Source organism: Mastigoproctus giganteus, chromosome 2, assembly GCF_048544385.1.
Source record: "Mastigoproctus giganteus isolate SK-2022 chromosome 2, ASM4854438v1, whole genome shotgun sequence".
Lineage (NCBI taxonomy): Eukaryota > Metazoa > Arthropoda > Arachnida > Uropygi > Thelyphonidae > Mastigoproctus > Mastigoproctus giganteus.
Genome location: NC_143576.1, coordinates 87,255,098 through 87,273,887, shown reverse-complemented (window position 1 = coordinate 87,273,887; position 18,790 = coordinate 87,255,098). Strand labels below are relative to the sequence as shown.

At 36.2% G+C, this 18,790-nt stretch overlaps 1 protein-coding gene across 2 annotated transcripts in view; it reads right to left on the bottom strand.

Moving 5' to 3' along the window:
- The window catches only part of LOC150089395 (G kinase-anchoring protein 1-like), a 199,828-nt gene that overhangs the window by 99,418 nt on the left and 81,620 nt on the right, over positions 1 to 18,790 (bottom strand). For both annotated transcript variants that reach the window (XM_090368564.1, XM_090368565.1), the window contains one exon: positions 11,034 to 11,170. In XM_090368564.1, coding sequence (XP_090224690.1) covers positions 11,034 to 11,170 — 137 coding nt within the window. The remainder of the gene's footprint in view (positions 1 to 11,033; positions 11,171 to 18,790) is intronic.

Genomic DNA, 18,790 nt, shown 5'->3' with positions numbered 1-18,790 from the left:
CGGAAAGGATTCGGGATGTATGGTCTAATAGTGCAATGTAGATATCCTACTTTTACTGATCTGGGTGGCTTCAGTGTGTTAAAAGGGTGTATCAGATTCCTAGTGGGGTGATTGTCCCTTCTTTTTTAATTGTAATTCTTTTGACACTGATGACTACTTGTTCCTGAAGTTTACTTTGAATTTCCTTTTCAGGTATGTTTAGAAGGTCCCATTATGTACTGACACCTTTTGCCATATTTAAGGTATTGTGAGGGGATACTGTTACTGGTATTCTTGCAAAGGCTGTCATTTGTAAAAACCTTTTGGAATGTTTAGAGTGGGCTGTTTCTACTAAAATTTCACCTGATTTTAATCTCGTAACATTTTTTGGTGGGCCGGCATAACTCTCAAGATTCTTTTGCATGGGAAAGGGTGACAATTGGCCTACCGGTTTCTCTATATTTGAATGTATTATAAGATATGTTAGGAGGTATTATATAAACTGAGATATCTATTATAGGATATACAATTAAAGTATTTATGTCAGTTTTTAGTCTCTTTGTGGAGACAGTCTTTTTTGTCGCCTTTTCTAATCATTTTAGATGTATCTCAAAGAGAACTAGATTCTTCATATCTTGGATCAGTTATATTTGGATCCATGAACCCAGTAGATTTCTGGGTATTGGAGTCAGTTTGCTCCATTTCACCCTGGAAGGGAGAGGTCAGCCCTGCCATGTTGAGCAGTACCACCCTGTGACCAAGCACTGGGAGGTTAATAATTAATATGTATACAAGTAAAGAAAAGGAAAAAGAGAAAGTAGTTTTCCTTCTTAATCCAGTAAAGTCGATTTCTTTATTAAGATTAGTTAATTGTGTGTTAATGAATACTTAAAATAAGGAAACAATTTCTGTTTCAAGAAAGAGTACTAATTCAGAGCAGTGTTGCTTGATCACAGATAATTTGGCCCCCTAGGGCCCTGGCTGTCAGATGAACTGATGAGACAAGTATCAGAGAAGATGTGATGATTATAAATTGTCAGGAGACACAGATACCTATTGTAAATGTAATCAAATCAGTAAGGGGGTTTAGGCATGTTGAGGCACATTAAGAGACATCTAGATAATAGCAAAGAAAATTAACAGAGAAAATTAGTAGGAAAGGGATGAAACACACTAGTCCACTAGATATGAATGGTATAACTATTAGTGATCCTGTTCAGTTTGTTGATAAAATGAATAAATATTTTGCATCTACATTCATGCATGTAGATGCAAAGAGGTTTTTAGGGATATCAGAAACATAACAAGCTCTATCTGGGAGTGAAATAATTTTGTGATTACTGAGAAGTGGTCAAAGTTAAAAGTAAATAAGACACCAATACCTGATGGATTCTGTGCAATTACATTAAAAAAAAAAAAAAAGAAAAAAGGTAAGCAAACCTTTATCCATAATTATAAAGAGCATTCTTAGATTCAAGAGCAGTCCCCACAGATTCACAAAGAGAGATAAAATGTTGAAATGAGTAATTACAGACCTGTAATATTGACTTCTGTTCCAAGTAAATAATAGAATTAATGGTTAAAGAAGAAATCCAAGATCACCTTAGTAGGAATTCAGTTATATGGCAATTACAGCATAGATTTGTTAAGGAGGAAATTTCGTCTGATCAATCTGATTAACTACTATGACATTGCCACAAAGGACCAGGATGTAAAAATGATTTTGACATCATGTTCTTGGATTCCAGTAACTCTTTTGTCAATGTTCCCCATGAAAGACTGCTGTACAAATAAGAGCAGTGCGGCATTAGAAGCAAGTTAATGCTATAGCTCAGTGGGCCGCAGCACAGCACCTTAGGGTGCCACAACAACATTTCAGGGGTGCCCCATAATTTCGGTTTACGTTACTTAAACTTATTATTTTTTTAAAAATTTATACATTTATTTCATTATAAAAAGGTGTACGGTATCTTTTTAATTTTGTGATGATCTATAATTGATGTTTATTTAGTACCTCTATATAAAGAATAAAATTATTATATATATATATATATATATATATATATATTTGTATTATGAATTGTAATTTTGTTTATAGTTATATTATTGTAATAATTATCAAATAACATATTTTTTTAATATTAGATATATATACAGAGAGAGAATTGAATCTGATTGGCAGAAAATTGAGTAGGGGTGCCACAAAATAAAATAAATTACTTAGGGGTGCCGCTATTAAAAAAAAGGTCGAAAACCACTGCTATAGATGAAGGGAAAGCTGAGTGGCAGAAGACAGACAATGGTTATTAATGGTCTAATGTCATTAGCAGAGTCCCTCACGTTTCTAAGGTGGGCTACCTACACTGATTTCAATATTTATTAATAATATTGATGAAGGCATCAGTTTTAATTTATCAATAATTACTTTAGCAGTTTAATGTCTAAGTTTGCTGATGATACAAAGGTTGGCAGGGTACTTAATGATAGGAATCAGGGGTATGTTGATGCTGGGGGTTTTATTGGTGCATTAGCAACTAAGGCTATAATGTGAGTATGTTGATCCAATAAGACCTATAGAAACTAGTGAAGTGGGCTCAATAATGACAACACTGATGTAACGTTGATAAATGCAAGGTACTGCATTTATGTAACAGTAACCCCAGAATAACATACAAAGTGGTTGCCACCACAGTCAAGGTAGTGGAGAACTAGAAAGACCTAGGGGTAACTGCACAGTCCAATATGAAATTTCTGAGTAGTGCAGACAGGCTGATATACCAGAACTGCTGAAACAGAAGAAACAGGAAGGTGATTATCCCATTGTATAAGGTAATGGTTAGGCAACATCATGGGTACTGCATACAGGTCTAGAAGTCTCATTTAAGGAAAGATGTGGGTCTTTAGGAATGGGAATAGAGAAGGGCAACAAGATTAATCAAGGCCCAAAAGGGTACACTTACCAGGAAAGATCTGACTGAAGTGGTTAAGGCTTCAAATGGATTGAGTAAACAAAATGCTAATGACATTCTTATTCTTTCTCAGATGATGCCCATAAGAAGGCATAAATTTAAATTGCAAAAGAAAGTTTGCAGGACAAATTTGGGAAAATTTACTTTCAGTCAGAGAGTAACTGATTGTTGGAACAAACTTCTATCTGGTTTGAATAAAATTAAGAAAGGATTAGACAAATTATTAGAAGGGATGGAAAAATGATGTTGGTTTATTTATTTATTTTTTTGACTGATAAGCTTGATTATTTGCATCATATGCCAAAAACTAATACTAACTGGACAAAAAAGAAGCATATATCTTGAAAATATACTGAGGAATTCCAAAGTTACTGAAATATTCAGGAATTTAGGATAAATTTCCTGTAAGTCACATCAAAACTCATATTGTTTGCATTTTTCATTTGGCATTAACACTTTCAACAACTATAGCATGCAAGCTTTTAAAAGCAAATGCTTCCAAAATAGCAAACTATTGGCATATCAATTCATGGCTACATCCTTATTTGGACTTTTTGTAAGTTTGCTGGAAGACTTATTTTTAGTGAAGCACTCTAAAGGCTGTATCTGCATTTGAACCAATTTTAAATTGATTCAAACTATGGTGAGGTCTTTTTGCACTGTCCAAGAAAGCATGTTACACACATGCTTTATTATCATCATCATCAGCCATTTTCAATCCACTGCAGGATGAAGGCCTCTCCAGCAACTTTCCAGTTCCTTCTGTTTTGAGCACTGGCCATCCGTTTACTACCCAAAAACTCATGAATTTCATCTATCCATCTCCGACTTTGTCTTCCAGGTTTTCTTCTAGCTCCTCTTGGGTACCATTCTGTTATCTTCTTAGTCCATCTGACATCATTTCTTCGAGCTATGTGTCCTGCCCAAGACCATTTTAGTTCTTTAGTTTTGATACGAATGTCTTTATTTGAGTTTGCTGTCTAATCAATGTGTTTCCTCTTCTTAGCTAACGGTCTGATTCCCAATATAATTCGTTCCATTCTTTGCTGTGTAGTTCTCAGCTTCTCTTCCATTCTTTTGGTGAGTGCCCAAGTTTCACTTCCATAAGTCATGGTGGGGAATATACATTGATTCATTATTTTACATTTCAGACAAACTGGGATATTGCTCTTCAGTATGTGACTATATTTCCTGAATGCTATCCATACAAAATTTATTCTTCTCTTGACTTCCAGACATTTATCATTATTACAGCTAATAACTTGTCCCAGATAAGTATATGACTCCACCTTTTCAATTACTGCTCCTTCAATCATTATTTCCCTTTCTGTGGCATACTTGTTCATCATTACTTTTGTTTTAGCCATATTCATCTTTAGTTCAAAATCCTTACTAACTGTGCATAACTGATTAAGATTTTCCTCTAATTCTTTGGGATCGTGGCTTATGACCACAATGTCATCTGCAAATCGTAAATGATTTAGGTACTCTCCGTTCACATTGACTCCTTTCTGCAACTGGTCTAATCTTCTGAAAGCTTCTTCAAGGGCAGCAGTAAACAGCTTTCGAGATATTGTGTCTCCTTGTCGAACTCCTTTCTCGATTTTAAATTGCCTACTGTCTTTGTCTAGTCTTATAAAGGAGGTAGCATTCTCATATATTCGAGAACGAAGGTAGCCTGTGCGGACGTACATTTTTGCCGCTCCTGGAACAGAGAAGTTTTTATTGATTTATTTTCTGTTTTATTAGCTTAAATTGGCATATTAACTTACTTTCTAGAGTAGCTTTTATTCCTATTTACGATACTTAGTTTAAAGTAACTTAGATAGAGATTTTGTAAGTATTACTTAGTATCGGAAAGGGTATCAAATCCATGTGTTTACCGTTCGTAAATTGCCGCCATTGTTACGCAATAATAGATAGCATAAGCTTAATATAGTATAGTACATAATATTGTCAATTAATCAGATAATTAATCTTGTTGAACTTCATTGTCAATTAAATTGTCCTTTTTACTATACATATAACGACTTGGGTTACGTAACATAAATAATTAGTAAAAAATAAATAATTAATACTTAACTTGATACGGAAGTTATATAAAGGGATTTCATAGATAACACTCGATACTGAAACATAAATATAGCGTTATAACTGTGTTAGGATATAAGTTTAGGGTTTTAATTTTGTACTGAAATTGAAATTTTATTGAAATTAAATCGAAATCATGACTCAGACCAGAGCAGCAAAGAAGCTTGTTCTTGTTAACAGGAGAGACTGCTTCTACAGGGATGGGATACACTTAAATAGAAAGGGTGCAAGAATGTTTGCTGATGCTATCGAGGCAGTGTTAGGTGGGTCAGAAAACTGCTAGATTGGGTGGATACAAGGACTAATAGATTAACAGTAGCCACTGGCAGAGGTGAAAGTGATTCTTGCACTGCTTCTATTGGAATGAGCCGCAGCCTGGAAAATAAGATGCAGGATATTTCAGAGACTGATGGGAATCATTGGGGTACAAGTAAACACATGGGTTGGGTTAGGGTAGCTAAGAAAAAGAACAGGTGCATGTATACTTGCATGTACATCAATGCTAGGAGTTTAGTAAATAAATTTGATGTATTGCTCAAAACATCAAAGGCAGATATTGTGGGGATTTCAGAGACGTGGTGTCACACAGATATAAGAAATGCAGAACTGGAATTTGGGGAGTACAATGTCTACAGAATGGATAGACAGGATAGGAAGGGAGGAGGGGTTATGCCATTAGTTAAGAAACACAAAATCCAAGGAAGTGAAGCCAGTCGACATCACTGGACACTGCAGTGTCGAGTCAGTTTGGTGTGACATAAGCATTGGGAGATCAAAATTGAGAGTAGGAGTGTGCTATAGGCCTAACGACTCTGATGAGTATAATAAGAAATTGTACAGGGAAATAGAGTGGGCCAGTAAATCAGAGAGTCTTATAATGGGGGATTTTAATTTTCCAGATATTGACTGGAATTTGGGGGGTTGTCACTCACACACTAGCAAGGCTTTTGTGGATTTATTGGATGATTGTTTTCTACATCAGCATGTTCGGGAGGCAAATAGAGGGAGTAATACTCTTGATTTGATTATTAGTAGCGATTCTTCATGCATTAAGAATCTGCAGGTAAATGAACCACTAGGTGGCAGTGATCACAGTGTGCTGAAGTGGGATTTACTCAAAGAGGTAACTACCATTAGGGGTAAAGGGAAGAGTAATTGCTTTCGTAAAGGCGACTACGATGGACTGAGACAGTATTTAAATTCTATACAGTTGGACCAACTGATGATGTTACCAACAGCAAATTCAAAATGGGAAGCATTCAAAGAACTTATCTTGGAAGCTACTAGGCTTTACATACCAACTAAGAAATATTGTTCAAGGTTTAGGCCTAAGTGGATGTCAGATGAACTAATGAGACATTTGGCAGAGAAGAAAAATGCATGGGATACATACAAATTAACACGTGACACAGAAGCCTATGACAGTTACAAGTTGATCTGTAACCAAGTTACAAAGGAGGTTAGGCAGGCGAAGGCAGATTACGAGAAATCTTTGGCAAGTAATGCAAAGAAAAACAGCAAAGAGTTCTTTACTTATGTAAACGCTAGAAGGAAGGGGATGAATCAGATTGGTCCACTTGATATCGATGGGTCAACTGTTGATGATCCTGCTCATGTAGCTAACAAACTAAATGAATATTTTGCATTGACATTCACACTTGAGGAGTTATTCAGCAAGGGGAATGCCAGAGGTGTATTCAACTCTGGCAGTAAGCTAGAGAATCTTGTAATAACTGAGAGGAAAGTGGAGGAGAAATTGTTGAAGATAAATACGAGAAAGGCACCTGGAGTGGATGGGATCTATCCAGTTACATTAAAGGATGCAGCAAAGGAAGTAAGTAAACCCTTAGCCATAATTATGAGAGCTTCGTTGGACTCGGGGGAAGTACCCATGGACTGGAGATGTGCAAATGTGACCCCAATTCACAAAGGAGAATCAAAGGGCGACACAAGTAATTATAGACCGGTTAGTTTAACTTCTGTTCCCGGAAAATTAATGGAGGCACTGGTTAAAGAAGCACTGCAGGATCATCTAGACAAGACTTCAGTTATAGCTCAGACACAGCATGGTTTTGTTAAGGGGAAGTCTTGCCTGACCAATTTAACTGGATACTATGATGCAGTCACAAAAGAACTGAATGCAGGGAATAACTTTGATATTATATACTTGGATCTTAGAAAGGCTTTTGATACTGTTGCACATGACAGACTGCTGCACAAATTGGAGCAGTGTGGCATTGGAGGCAAATTGCTGCTATGGATAAAGGGGTGGTTGAGGGGGAGAAGACAGAGAGTGGTAATCAATGGACACTGCTCATCGTGGACTAATGTTATTAGTGGAATCCCTCAGGGTTCAGTATTGGGTCCATTATTGTTTTCTGTATTTATAAATGATATTGATGATGGTATATCAAACTTAATGTCCAAGTTTGCAGACGATACGAAGGTTGGCAGGGTTGTCAAGGACACTACTGACGTTATGCTACTGCAACAGGATCTGGAAAGGTTGAGCAGATGGGCTGAGAGGTGGCAAATGAAGTTTAACATTGACAAATGTAAAGTACTACATATGGGAAACAGCAACCCAAGAGCAACGTATCAACTCTGTGGTACTACACTGACAGTGGTAGAGAATGAAAGAGACCTGGGGGTGGTTGTGCAGGCAGATATGAAGTTTTCTGAGCAGTGCAGACGGGCTGCAAGAGTAGGTCATGGTGTATTGTCGATGATATATAGGAATTTTTCCAGCAGGGATAAGGAGGTGATTATTCCCTTGTTTAAGGCAATGGTCAGGCTACACCTAGAGTACTGTATACAGGTCTGGAGGCCTCATTTCAAGAAGGATGTAGAGATGCTGGAACGAGTACAGAGAAGGGCAACAAAATTGGTGAATGGAACAAAGGGGTGCTCTTATGAAGAAAGGCTTAAATTTTGTAAATTACAGTGTCTGGAGACTAGGCACCAGTGAGGTGATCTGATAGAGGTGTATAAAGCCTTGAATGGTTTGAGCATGTTCAATGCTGATGGGATTTTTCCTCTTTCTCAGAATAATCACCTGAGAGGGCATAAATTCAAATTGAGGAAAGACTGATGTAGGATAGACGTAATGAAATTTGCCTTTAGCCAGCAGGTGGTTGGTTGGTGGAAAAGACTTCCATCCCTTGTCATGGAAGTTGATAGCCTAAATAAGTTTAAGGCTCAGCTGGACAGGAATTTCGAACGAACAGAGGGATGAAGTGGAAGTGGTTATTTTTTATTTATTTATTTTTATTTATTTTATTTTTTTGGCTGATGCTGCATAAGCTTGCTTTCTTGCTTCAAATTCCTCTACTAATAATGTTAATAATAATATATTTTCTTTAAAATCATAATATATGGGGTATCTATGGCTTGTCTTTGCAGTGCCTGAAACATTGCCTTATGCTGTATGGAGTCAAATGCCTTTTCATAATCCACATATGCCAGGCATAATGGTGTTTTATATTCATTTGCTTTCTCCATTAGCTGTGATATTACGTGAAGGTCATCCATATTTGAGAATCCTGTTCTAAAGCCAGCTTGCCCTTTCGGTTGATTCTCATCAAGTATTCTTTTTAATCTGTTAGTAATGACCCTTGTAAACAACTTGTAGATGTGGGATAACAAGCTAATTGGTCTATAATTTCCAATTTCTGATTTATCTACTTTCTTATGCAGCAAAACTATGATTGCATTATTCCACTGCTTAGGCATCACACCTTTTCTAATGCACTTTGTGAAGAACCTTGCCAGTTTTTGTGTTATGTCTCTTCCTCCCAATTTTTACAACTGTACAGTAACTTCATCTTCCCCCGGGGCTTTCCTATTCTTCATTTTCTTCATTGCATGTTATACCTCATCAGGAAGAATATCGGGTATGTCGTATGTGTTGCTACTTTGCAATCCATCTTCCCTACTGCTGGTATCATTCCCTCACTCCTTGTATAGTTCTCTATAGTAGTCTTCTGCTATTTGAATTATGCCTTCTCTGCTGTTTATAAGTACACCATCGCTATTCTTCAGTTTCAGTATCATTTGTCTTTCTGTATTATTGCTCATGGCTGCTGATTTAAATCCTTTGTTTTCCCTTAATGCTTGTTCTACTTTTCTTGTGTTAAATCTTCTTATGTCCTCTCTGAGTCTCCTTCTAATGGCTTTGCATAACTCAGTGTACTCAATTTTCTCCCTGTCAGTGTTTTTCTTGCTCTTCATTTGTCGTCTTCGGTTCATCATAACAAGTGTTTCTTGACTAATTTTTTCTTCTTTGGATTTCTTTTTCCCTATAGGTTTCTTGGGCTTTATCACTTTCAGAAAGTTGTAATATTCCTCGTCGATATCTTGGTCCTGAGCAGTCTGCAGAAGCTCAAACTTGTTCTTAAGTTCCAGTACATACTGCTTTTTCTCCTCCTCTGTTATCTCAAAGACCTTTGTATTATTTACTCGAGCCAGTTTTTTCCTTTCCTTTCCTTTCCTACATCTATATCAAGTGTACATCTTACCATTCTGTGATCACTTCCAACATTTACCTTATTCAGGACGGTAACATCATTCACAATATATCTTCTGTTAGTGAGGATGAAGTCGATTTCATTAGTTGTTAATCCATTTGGACTCTTCCATGTCCAATTTCTGTTCACCCTTTTCTTGAAAAAAGTGTTCATTACTGACAGTCCTTGAGATTCTGCAAATTCCACAAGTCTTTCACCTCTTTTATTTCTTTCACCAATTCCAAAATTTCCTATAGTTCCTCTTTCTGCGCTGTTTTGCCTTTTTCCAACCTTAGAATTGAAGTCCCCCATAATAATAGTGTAGTGGGTTTTCTGCTCATCTAGAAGACTCTCAATTTCGGTGTACATTTCTTCAACCTCTCATCATCATGGCTCGATGTTGGTGCATAAATCATTATAATCTTTAGCTTGTACCTCTTAGAAATCTTGAGTATTAGTCTTGACACCCTTGGTGATGTACTTTTGAATTCCAAAATGTTGTTTTTAAAATCTTTATGGACCAGAAACCCAACTCCACCTTCACTCCTTTCACTGTTTCCATTGGTGTACAGTAGATTTCCACTTGATAAACTTATAAGTGATTCATTTCTTCTTCTTGTTTCAGCCAAACCGATGATATTCCAATTCACAATTTCTAATTCCTTTTACAGCTCTAATATCCTGTCTTCACCGATGAGTGATCGTATGTTATAACAGGCCAAGTTCAGTTTCCGTGTGCTTTATTCTAGTCAGTAGTGATTTTTGCTTTGTAAACTGTAACGCAAAATGCCATTGCAGACAGAAAAGCCCTTTTAACACCCTGGGGAATATGATGGGAATTACAACTCTGGCAGGGATTTAAAAAAAAAAATCAGAGTTGATATATCATTTAGTATTTGATAATTTACTGTCATATACATTAACTTTTTATGCACATCTGAAACCATTTACTTTTTTGTACAGCCCTTTTTATAATCACTTTCATTGTCAGCTATATTCTTCATGGAGGAACTTCTCATTACTAAGCCACACCACTAGCCTTTTAATCTATTCTCACAATCCGTGTAAAAACTGAAAAATATACTAAGAACTGGCATTAAATAGAAAAATTTTATCATCTAAAAATGTATGTATGTTTATAATTTTTTCCATTTGACTATGTAATGAGTTCATGAGATTTGATTTCACATCTAATGCAGATAAAATCCAAAACCATACAATCTAAAAACAGAAAATTATAAAAATGGAATGTTACAATCCATTATTAAATAATTCATAATCCAGATCTCTGTGGCTTTAAATGATCTGCATCATTTACATATATATATATATATATATATATATTATTTTTTTTTTTTGTAAAAAATCAAACAAATTCAATGGTCAGGGATGAATCTATTCTCAAAATTTTTTTATTTTGAAAATTATATTGTTATTTGTGAATTATGTTAATTTAAAAAAATAACATAATGCAATGAATATTACTGACTGCAGCATTTTTATAGGCTTCCTGCCGCTGCTCTTGAGAAATTATCATTTCTGTATCTTCTTCCACTTTTTCAAAGAAATCTGGTTCATCAGATACAGAATTTTCTGGTTTTTCTTTTTGACATGGACTATTTCCACCTAATCAAAATAATAATTAAAACAAATCATATATAAATTACAATAAAATGTGTAATCGATGCACACACAAATTGGACATTCAGGTAAATATAGTAATTGTTTTCTTTGGCAATAACTATATAGTTTAAAACATTTTTTCCCATAAGTTTTAAAAAATATATTTCAGCAACACTGTAGAATCTAAGAGGTGGTAGGGGTTCTAGACTATTACTGTTGTGTTTTTTTTTTTTTTTTAACTCTGTTCTAGTTTTGAATTGTGTTAACTACTTTCACATATTTAAAAAAAGTGTTGTTCCTGCTCTTGTTGTTATTGGTAATATAAGGAACCATAACAAAAAAGAATGATGTATCTTAACTGACAATAAACTGATATAACACCCAAAAAACTCTCAACTGTCTACAGAAACAAGATAACGAATTTAAGCCAAACCACAGCTAGTATCAGCATAGCAGCTCAAGTATATATGATTGAGAATGGGCAGTGCAGTTCATGCCAAATCTCTTTATTTATTAGATCAACAACAGCTCCATGTGATGCAAAACTTTTATACTAAACCAACTGGCAGCAAACTAACTTATTTTTATGTTAATGAATTGATAGATACTACGCTATGATATGATGTAGTAGATTAAGTAATTTTTTATTGAAATTATACATTTAAAGGATTGAACCAACTCAATGCCAAACACAGATAATTATGGCTTTTAGGAACTCACTGTTTCCTGTCTTCAGTTTCCAAAACATAGCCATAATTGTTTAAGTGTTTGGCATTGAGGTGGTTCAATAATAAATGACTTAATCTACCATGTGATATAACAGTGTAGTGTATATCAATTCGTTAACATAATAATGAACAATTACACAGACCCCTTCTTCTAAGTAACTTATAAAAGTTCTGCTCCAGTACCACTCCAGTAAAAGTGATAAAACCAAGTAAATGCATTACATCCAAGGAAATAAACAACTACTTAACTTTACAAAACCATATTATAAAATAAATTTTGCCACAATTGACAAGAAACAGTATTGGCTGTGGCCTAAAACCTAAACGTAACTTGAGAAACTACAAATACAGGAAACCCTTGATTAGTGCGGTTAATGAATCCTTGAAATATACCGCACATATTAAAACCGCACTAATCAAACTTAAGAAACAATGGGAATAATTATAATGAATCCTTGAAAATTATGAAATTGTAAAAATATATTTTTTCTTACTCAATACGTACCTATAATGCACTGCATAGTTCTTAAATTATTAAGGAATAAATTTAAAAAAAGATAGTATGATTTAAATTTTATTTTTTGCAAAAAAAACTTATCTAACTTCAATTGAACAGGGGTAGCTTTCTTCCTTTCCTCCATGATTTTGCGATAACAATCAATTTGCTTATCTAACCCTCAACGAACGTTCATGCTTCTCTCTGCATCTGGATCAATCTCTAGTATGAGTTCTTTTGCTTTTTAAAGTGTATTAAATAGTTCAAGTTTTTTGAATGAAATTTCTTTGGGAGCAAATTGCTTTTCTTCTGCTTCATTTTCGTCTTCTTCCTCGTATGCATGTTGATGCTCAATTTCAAGAAGATCGGCGTTACTTTTGAATGCGATTCCAATAATTCTCTAACGTTTTCTGAATCTACTTCCTCAAAGCCGAGGTCTTTTCCAATTGTAGTAATTTCATCAATAACTTTGTTGACAGGATTAATGAAACCGCAAAAATCATTTGCGCATTCAGGCAAAAGATTCTGCCAGACAGCTCTCATGCAGCTGTTCATCATTTCTTCCCACGATTTGTGTATGTTCTCAACTGCTTCTTTAATATCATAATATTAAAGAAGTTTAATATTAATAATAAAAGAATAAAAGAATATGAGTTACCAGAGCAAATTTCAATTTCAGAGTGGTATGGGGTGCTGCTGTCGAGCATTTTGGAGTCGATTCCCATTCATTTAAGTTAGAAGACCCTGGTGAGTGCGTATCACGTATTTGCCGCTTTAGGCGCCGTTGTGAGTTGCCAAGCACCGCAAGAAAAAAACAGCGCACTAATCAAATTTGATAACGCATATATTAAGGGGATAGTATCAAAAAAATTTTGCGCACTAATTAAAACCGCATTGTTCAAAACCGCATTAATCAAGGGTTTCCTGTAATTAAGATACTCCACAATAGAAAAGCAGAAGGGAAAATACACTTGTCCCAATTATAGAGATAACCCAGGGTCCTAAGCTGGATATCATTATTCTTCTCTTTCTTGGTGATTCCCTTCTACTTCTGACTCTCTCTCTCTCTCTCTCTCTCTCTCTCTCTCTCTCTCTCTCTCGTCCTTCTGGGTAAATCAGGATTTTTTTTTTTTTTTTTTTTTTTTGTTTCTGCAGCAAAAGCCTCGGGTTTCCTTGCACCTTAATAATAATAATATGAGGGAGAATATTCAAGATGGCTGCCTAGCATGTTGTGTGTGAGTCTGAGTTCTTAATTTGTATTAAAACTTTGTTTATTTGTGATTCTGTGAGTGAAGAATCTTGAGTGATTATTGAATACTTAAGGATTTTTCAGGTACAGTTATTTTGGAGGAATTCTGCATTTAATACATATTTTGGATATAATTTAACATGTTAACATTAGTGCCATTATGGTGCCAATGTGGCAGCCATTTTGGTGAATTTAAAGTACTAGTGACAAGTGTGTGTTAGGAGTTGTGATTAGAATTGTTTGAAAGTTAAATAGTTGAAAATTAACAGGGTGAATACTGTTTGTTATTTGGATTTTAGGAGCATTAACAACTAAGGCCATATTGCTCTGGGAATATGTGGTTGTCATTCCCTTGACCTTTCTGCATCCTCCGTATTTGGTTGTGACGGGCTCGAACCCCGATCTAATCAAGAAGCGTGTGCTACGCACTGCTGCTCCTTCCCACCTGGCTACGGAGGCGCCAGGGTGAATACTAATTATCTTTAGGTTGTTACATACTAATTCCATTATTTAATTTAGAGTAGTTGAGGAGTGATACTAACACGAATAACTTGTGAGATTAAGAAGTGCAATGATAAGTATATATTAATTACATGGAGGATGGAGGATAAGAATCCATTTAGTGGCAAGCCTGCAGCTGGAGCAGGGGGGGAAGAGATGAAAGTTCTCCTTTACTCCCTCCAAAGCTGCCTAAATCTTTAACTGAAATTAAGAGGCTGGGGGAATTTGTATACACTAAAGGTTACAAATATGAACAGTCTAAACCAGTGGTTCCCAAACTACTGAGATCTACGGACTCCTTCAAAAATAAAAAATAAAATTTTGGATCCCCTATATATATATATATATACCAATGAGCCAAAACATTACGACCAGCAAATCGAAGCAACTGCAGGTGAATTACGGTGCATGAGCAGGCTGGGACACGGTGTAAAAAACATCTGAAACTGAGTTCCATAAATCAGTGTTACTCTTGTTCTTTGGATGGGAAAGGCTGCGGACTTAAGCAAGTTTGACAAAGGCCAAATTGTAATGGCCAGATGACTGGGTCAGAGCATATCTGAAACGGCATGGCTCGTGGGATGCTCACTGTCAGCCATAGTTAGTACCTACTGAAAGTGGTCCAAGGAGGGGGGGGACCCATGAACCGCCTGCAAGGTGTTAAGTGACCACAGCTCATCGATGTTCAAGGTGAGCGTAGGCTCTCCCGGATGGTACGTGGAAAAAGAAGGGCGACTGTGGAGTAACTAGCCAGCAACTGGAATGCTGGTGATGGGAGTAATGTGTCACAACACACAGTACATCGACCCCTTCTGAAAACAGGGATGCGTAGCTGCAGGCCGCTCGGCGTGCCAATGCTAATCACAGTTCACCGGCGACAGCACCTACAACAGGCATGCGAGCATCGAAACTGGACCTTGAGTGATTGGAAGAAGGTCATCTGATCTGAAGATTCACATTTCCTGTTGCCCCATTTGGACGGCTGGGTACGTGTGCATCAATTACCTGGGAAAGTGATGGCGCCTCGATGCACCGTGAGACGAAAACAAGCTGGTGGCAGCAGTGTCATGCTTTGGGCGATGTTCTGCCTGGATACCCTGGGTCCAGTCATCCATGTGCCGGGCACTCTGATGTATACCACTTACCTAAACATCACTGCTGACCAGGTACACCCTTTCATGGCAACAGTCTTCCCCTCTGGCGGTGCCATCTTTCAGCAGGATAATGCACCATGCCACACCACCCAGATGATTTGAGACTGGTTCGCGGAACATGAGGAAGGCTTCCAGGTATTGCCCTGGCCTCCAAATTCTCCAGACATCAATCCGATTGAGCATCTGTTATTGTGTTGGAACAGCAACTCAGATCTGCGGCATCTCAGCCACTGACCTTACAAGAGTTAAAGGATCTGCTGGATATGTGTTGGTACCAGATACCGCAAGACACATTCAGAAATCTTGTAGCATCCATGCCTTGCCGGGTACAAGCTGTTTTGGCTGCACGTGAAGGACCAACATCATATTAGGTAAGTGGTCATAATGTTTTGACTGATCGGTGTATATATGCATATGTTTCTCTGTGTGTGTGTGTGTATATATGTATGGACACTAGGTTTTCTGAAAATAAAATTTATTTAAAGTTTTATTTGTTTTATGTTTAAAAACAACTAAACTTTATTCTTATTTTTACATAAATATATAATAATAACTTTATTTATCATCAATTTGCTATGCATAGAACGAATAATTTGACCAGTTCCAGAGAGTCATTTCGTGGATCCCCTGGAACTGGTCTATGGACCCCGGTTTGGGAACCGTTGGTCTAGACCATAGGTTCCCAAACTTTTTCGGGCCACCGCCCGCTTTGCAAGACATAAATTTTGTAAGGCCCCCCATTATAACAGTTTTTTGCGTTCAAGCATTAATGGGGGGACGTTTGATATTTTCGACGTAAATAGCAACTAATGATACATTACTGCTTATGCTGTTAAATTATTGAAAAAGTAGTGGCCAATATGTGCTTCATCTTGAACAGAGTTATTGCTATTCTGATTTTGATGAAACATAGCCCATATGTAAAGATTGTAAAGTGTATGCTCGAATAACATTATGCACAGTTTCATACAATGGTTTAAATATGAAAATTCAGAATACATATTAGGAGATTGTATTACATTAGTAAGAATCAAATTATAATAATTAAAACACCAAACACCATCAAATGTATTAGAAAATTGTTTATTTTGAACTTACAAAGTAAAAATATAAAGAAAAAATAACAATTAATGTGAAGGATGAGCCTGATGCATTTTTAAAAGTTTGTTGTCATTGGGTTCAACTTTCGTTAAAAACAGTCGTAAATTGCCACACTCAGTTATATGCAATCAGTTCCTTTTCTTAGATAGTAAATTCGCTACAGCACTAAACCCACGTTCAGCCAAATAAGAAGATGGAAATGCAATTAAAAATTTCTGCACTATTTCCGATAATCCAGGGTACAGTGTCGGTATTGATTTCTGAAGCCAGAACTCTTGGTATCCACTTTTGAATTTTATTTTTAGTTCTTCATTTGTTGTGAGTTCTATGAGTTCCGCTTCTAAATTTGATGATCCTGCTGTGTTTACATGTGAGAAAGGATCTAGAACCCAATTTGGTATATTCATGTTTAGAATATCCTTGAATCGCTCATTAAAACCAGCATGGAGAACTTCCAAGTGTTGGCAGTATGTAAGTAAGTCTTCCTTTTTGAGAGACACTGCTGATAAATTTGAAAAGTGGCTATATTCCCCTTGGCCTAGATTCCATTTGAACAGAAGAAGTTTCCCCACAAAAGCGGCAATAACGTTTTTTTGTTTTAATTAAATTCCATTCATCACCTTATAATTGTAGATTGATTTCATTAAATATTTTATAGAGGTCTGTCAAATAAGCGATATCATTTTTGGATGTAATCAGGTTGGCCCGCAATCCATCGTCTCTGTTTTCTAGGAACTCCAGTACTGAATCAAACAAATTGTAAAATCGATTCAGACAAATACCTTTTGAAAGCCAATAAACTTCTGTGTGAAGCAGCAAACGATTGAAATCTTCATCGTTTTCACTACAAAGTTGGCTAAACAATTTGTCACTCAATGAATTGCTTCTAATCTTGTTGACTGCTCTAATAATGTAATGGAGCGACGTATTAGCATTAGTAGAGGCATATGATGCAAGAAAGCAAGCTGATGCAGCATCAGCCAGGAAAAAAAAAAAAAAAAAAAAAACCTTCCACTTCACCCCTCCATTCGTTCGATATACCTGTCCAGCTGAGCCTTAAATTTATTTAGGCTATCAACTTCCACAACAAGGGATGGAAGTCTGTTCCACCAACCAACCAACCAACCACCCGCTGGCTAAAGACAAATTTCTGCACATCTATCCTACATCTGTCTTTCCTCAATTTGAATTTATGCCCTCTCAGGTGATTATTCTGGGCAAGAGGCAGAATCCCATCAGCATTGAGCATGCTCAAACCATTCAAGGCTTTATACACCTCTATCAGATCACCTCGCCGGTGCCTAGTCTCCAGACACTGTAATTTGCAAAACTTTAGCCTTTCTTCGTAAGATCAACCCTTTGTTCCATTTACTAATCTTGTTGCCCTTCTCTGTACTCGTTTCAGCAGCTCTACATCCTTCTTGAAATGAGGCCTCCACGTATGCAGGTGTTCACTTAAATTCTTCGCAACCAAATGTTGATGATAAAGAACACAATGTAAGTAAATCTTCCTTTTTGAGAGTAAGCATTCGGTACTGCTTGTTTCAAATGCGCTATGAAACCCTTGTGGCGCCCTGTCATTGCTGGAGCACCATCAGTAGCAGCAGACAAAATATCACGAATAGGAATGTCTTTCTCTTGAAAAAACTTATTCATGGTATTAAATATATTCTCCCTTTGTATCCGCTTCCAAATTTTAACAAATTATAATTCTTGACAAACTTTTTCTTCTTTTATGAATCGTACATATGATAAGAGTAGTGCTTCATTATTTGGGAGAGTTGATTCATCGAGTTGAATGGAAAATTGGCATGTCTTCAAATAATCGCACAATGATTTTTCAACATCTTCAGCCATTTCATCGATTCTTCTTTGCACTGAATTATTGCTCAAAGAAATTTTCCTGATGATATCTGATGCTGGCTTATTTATTACTTGTTTATTACTTCTTTTACTGCCGGCAAGATTAATTCCTCACCAATTGTGTGTGGTTTTCCCGCTTTTGCGATTAATAATGAAATATTATAAGAAGATTGTAATCCGTCATTATCTTGTTTAGTGGATGACGCAAAAAGTTTTGATATAGTTGGACGTTTAAAATATTTTTCTTCTAGCACTTGAAAATAGGACAAATCTTTATCCTTTTCGTCAGCATGCATTTTAGTCAAACGCTCTTGTAGCCTAGAAGGCTTCATTGCTTCATTTGAAAATACTTTTTGGCAAATCAAGCACATAGGTAATAATTGGTTCGTAGGAGACTGAATAAAGCCATATTTCAAATACTCAATACTGTACTGTCAACATTTCTTCTTAGATTCAGACATAATGAAGTAATAAAATTTGCAACAATATTCACAAAATAAAAGATTTAATTTACACTTTGTATGACTCCAC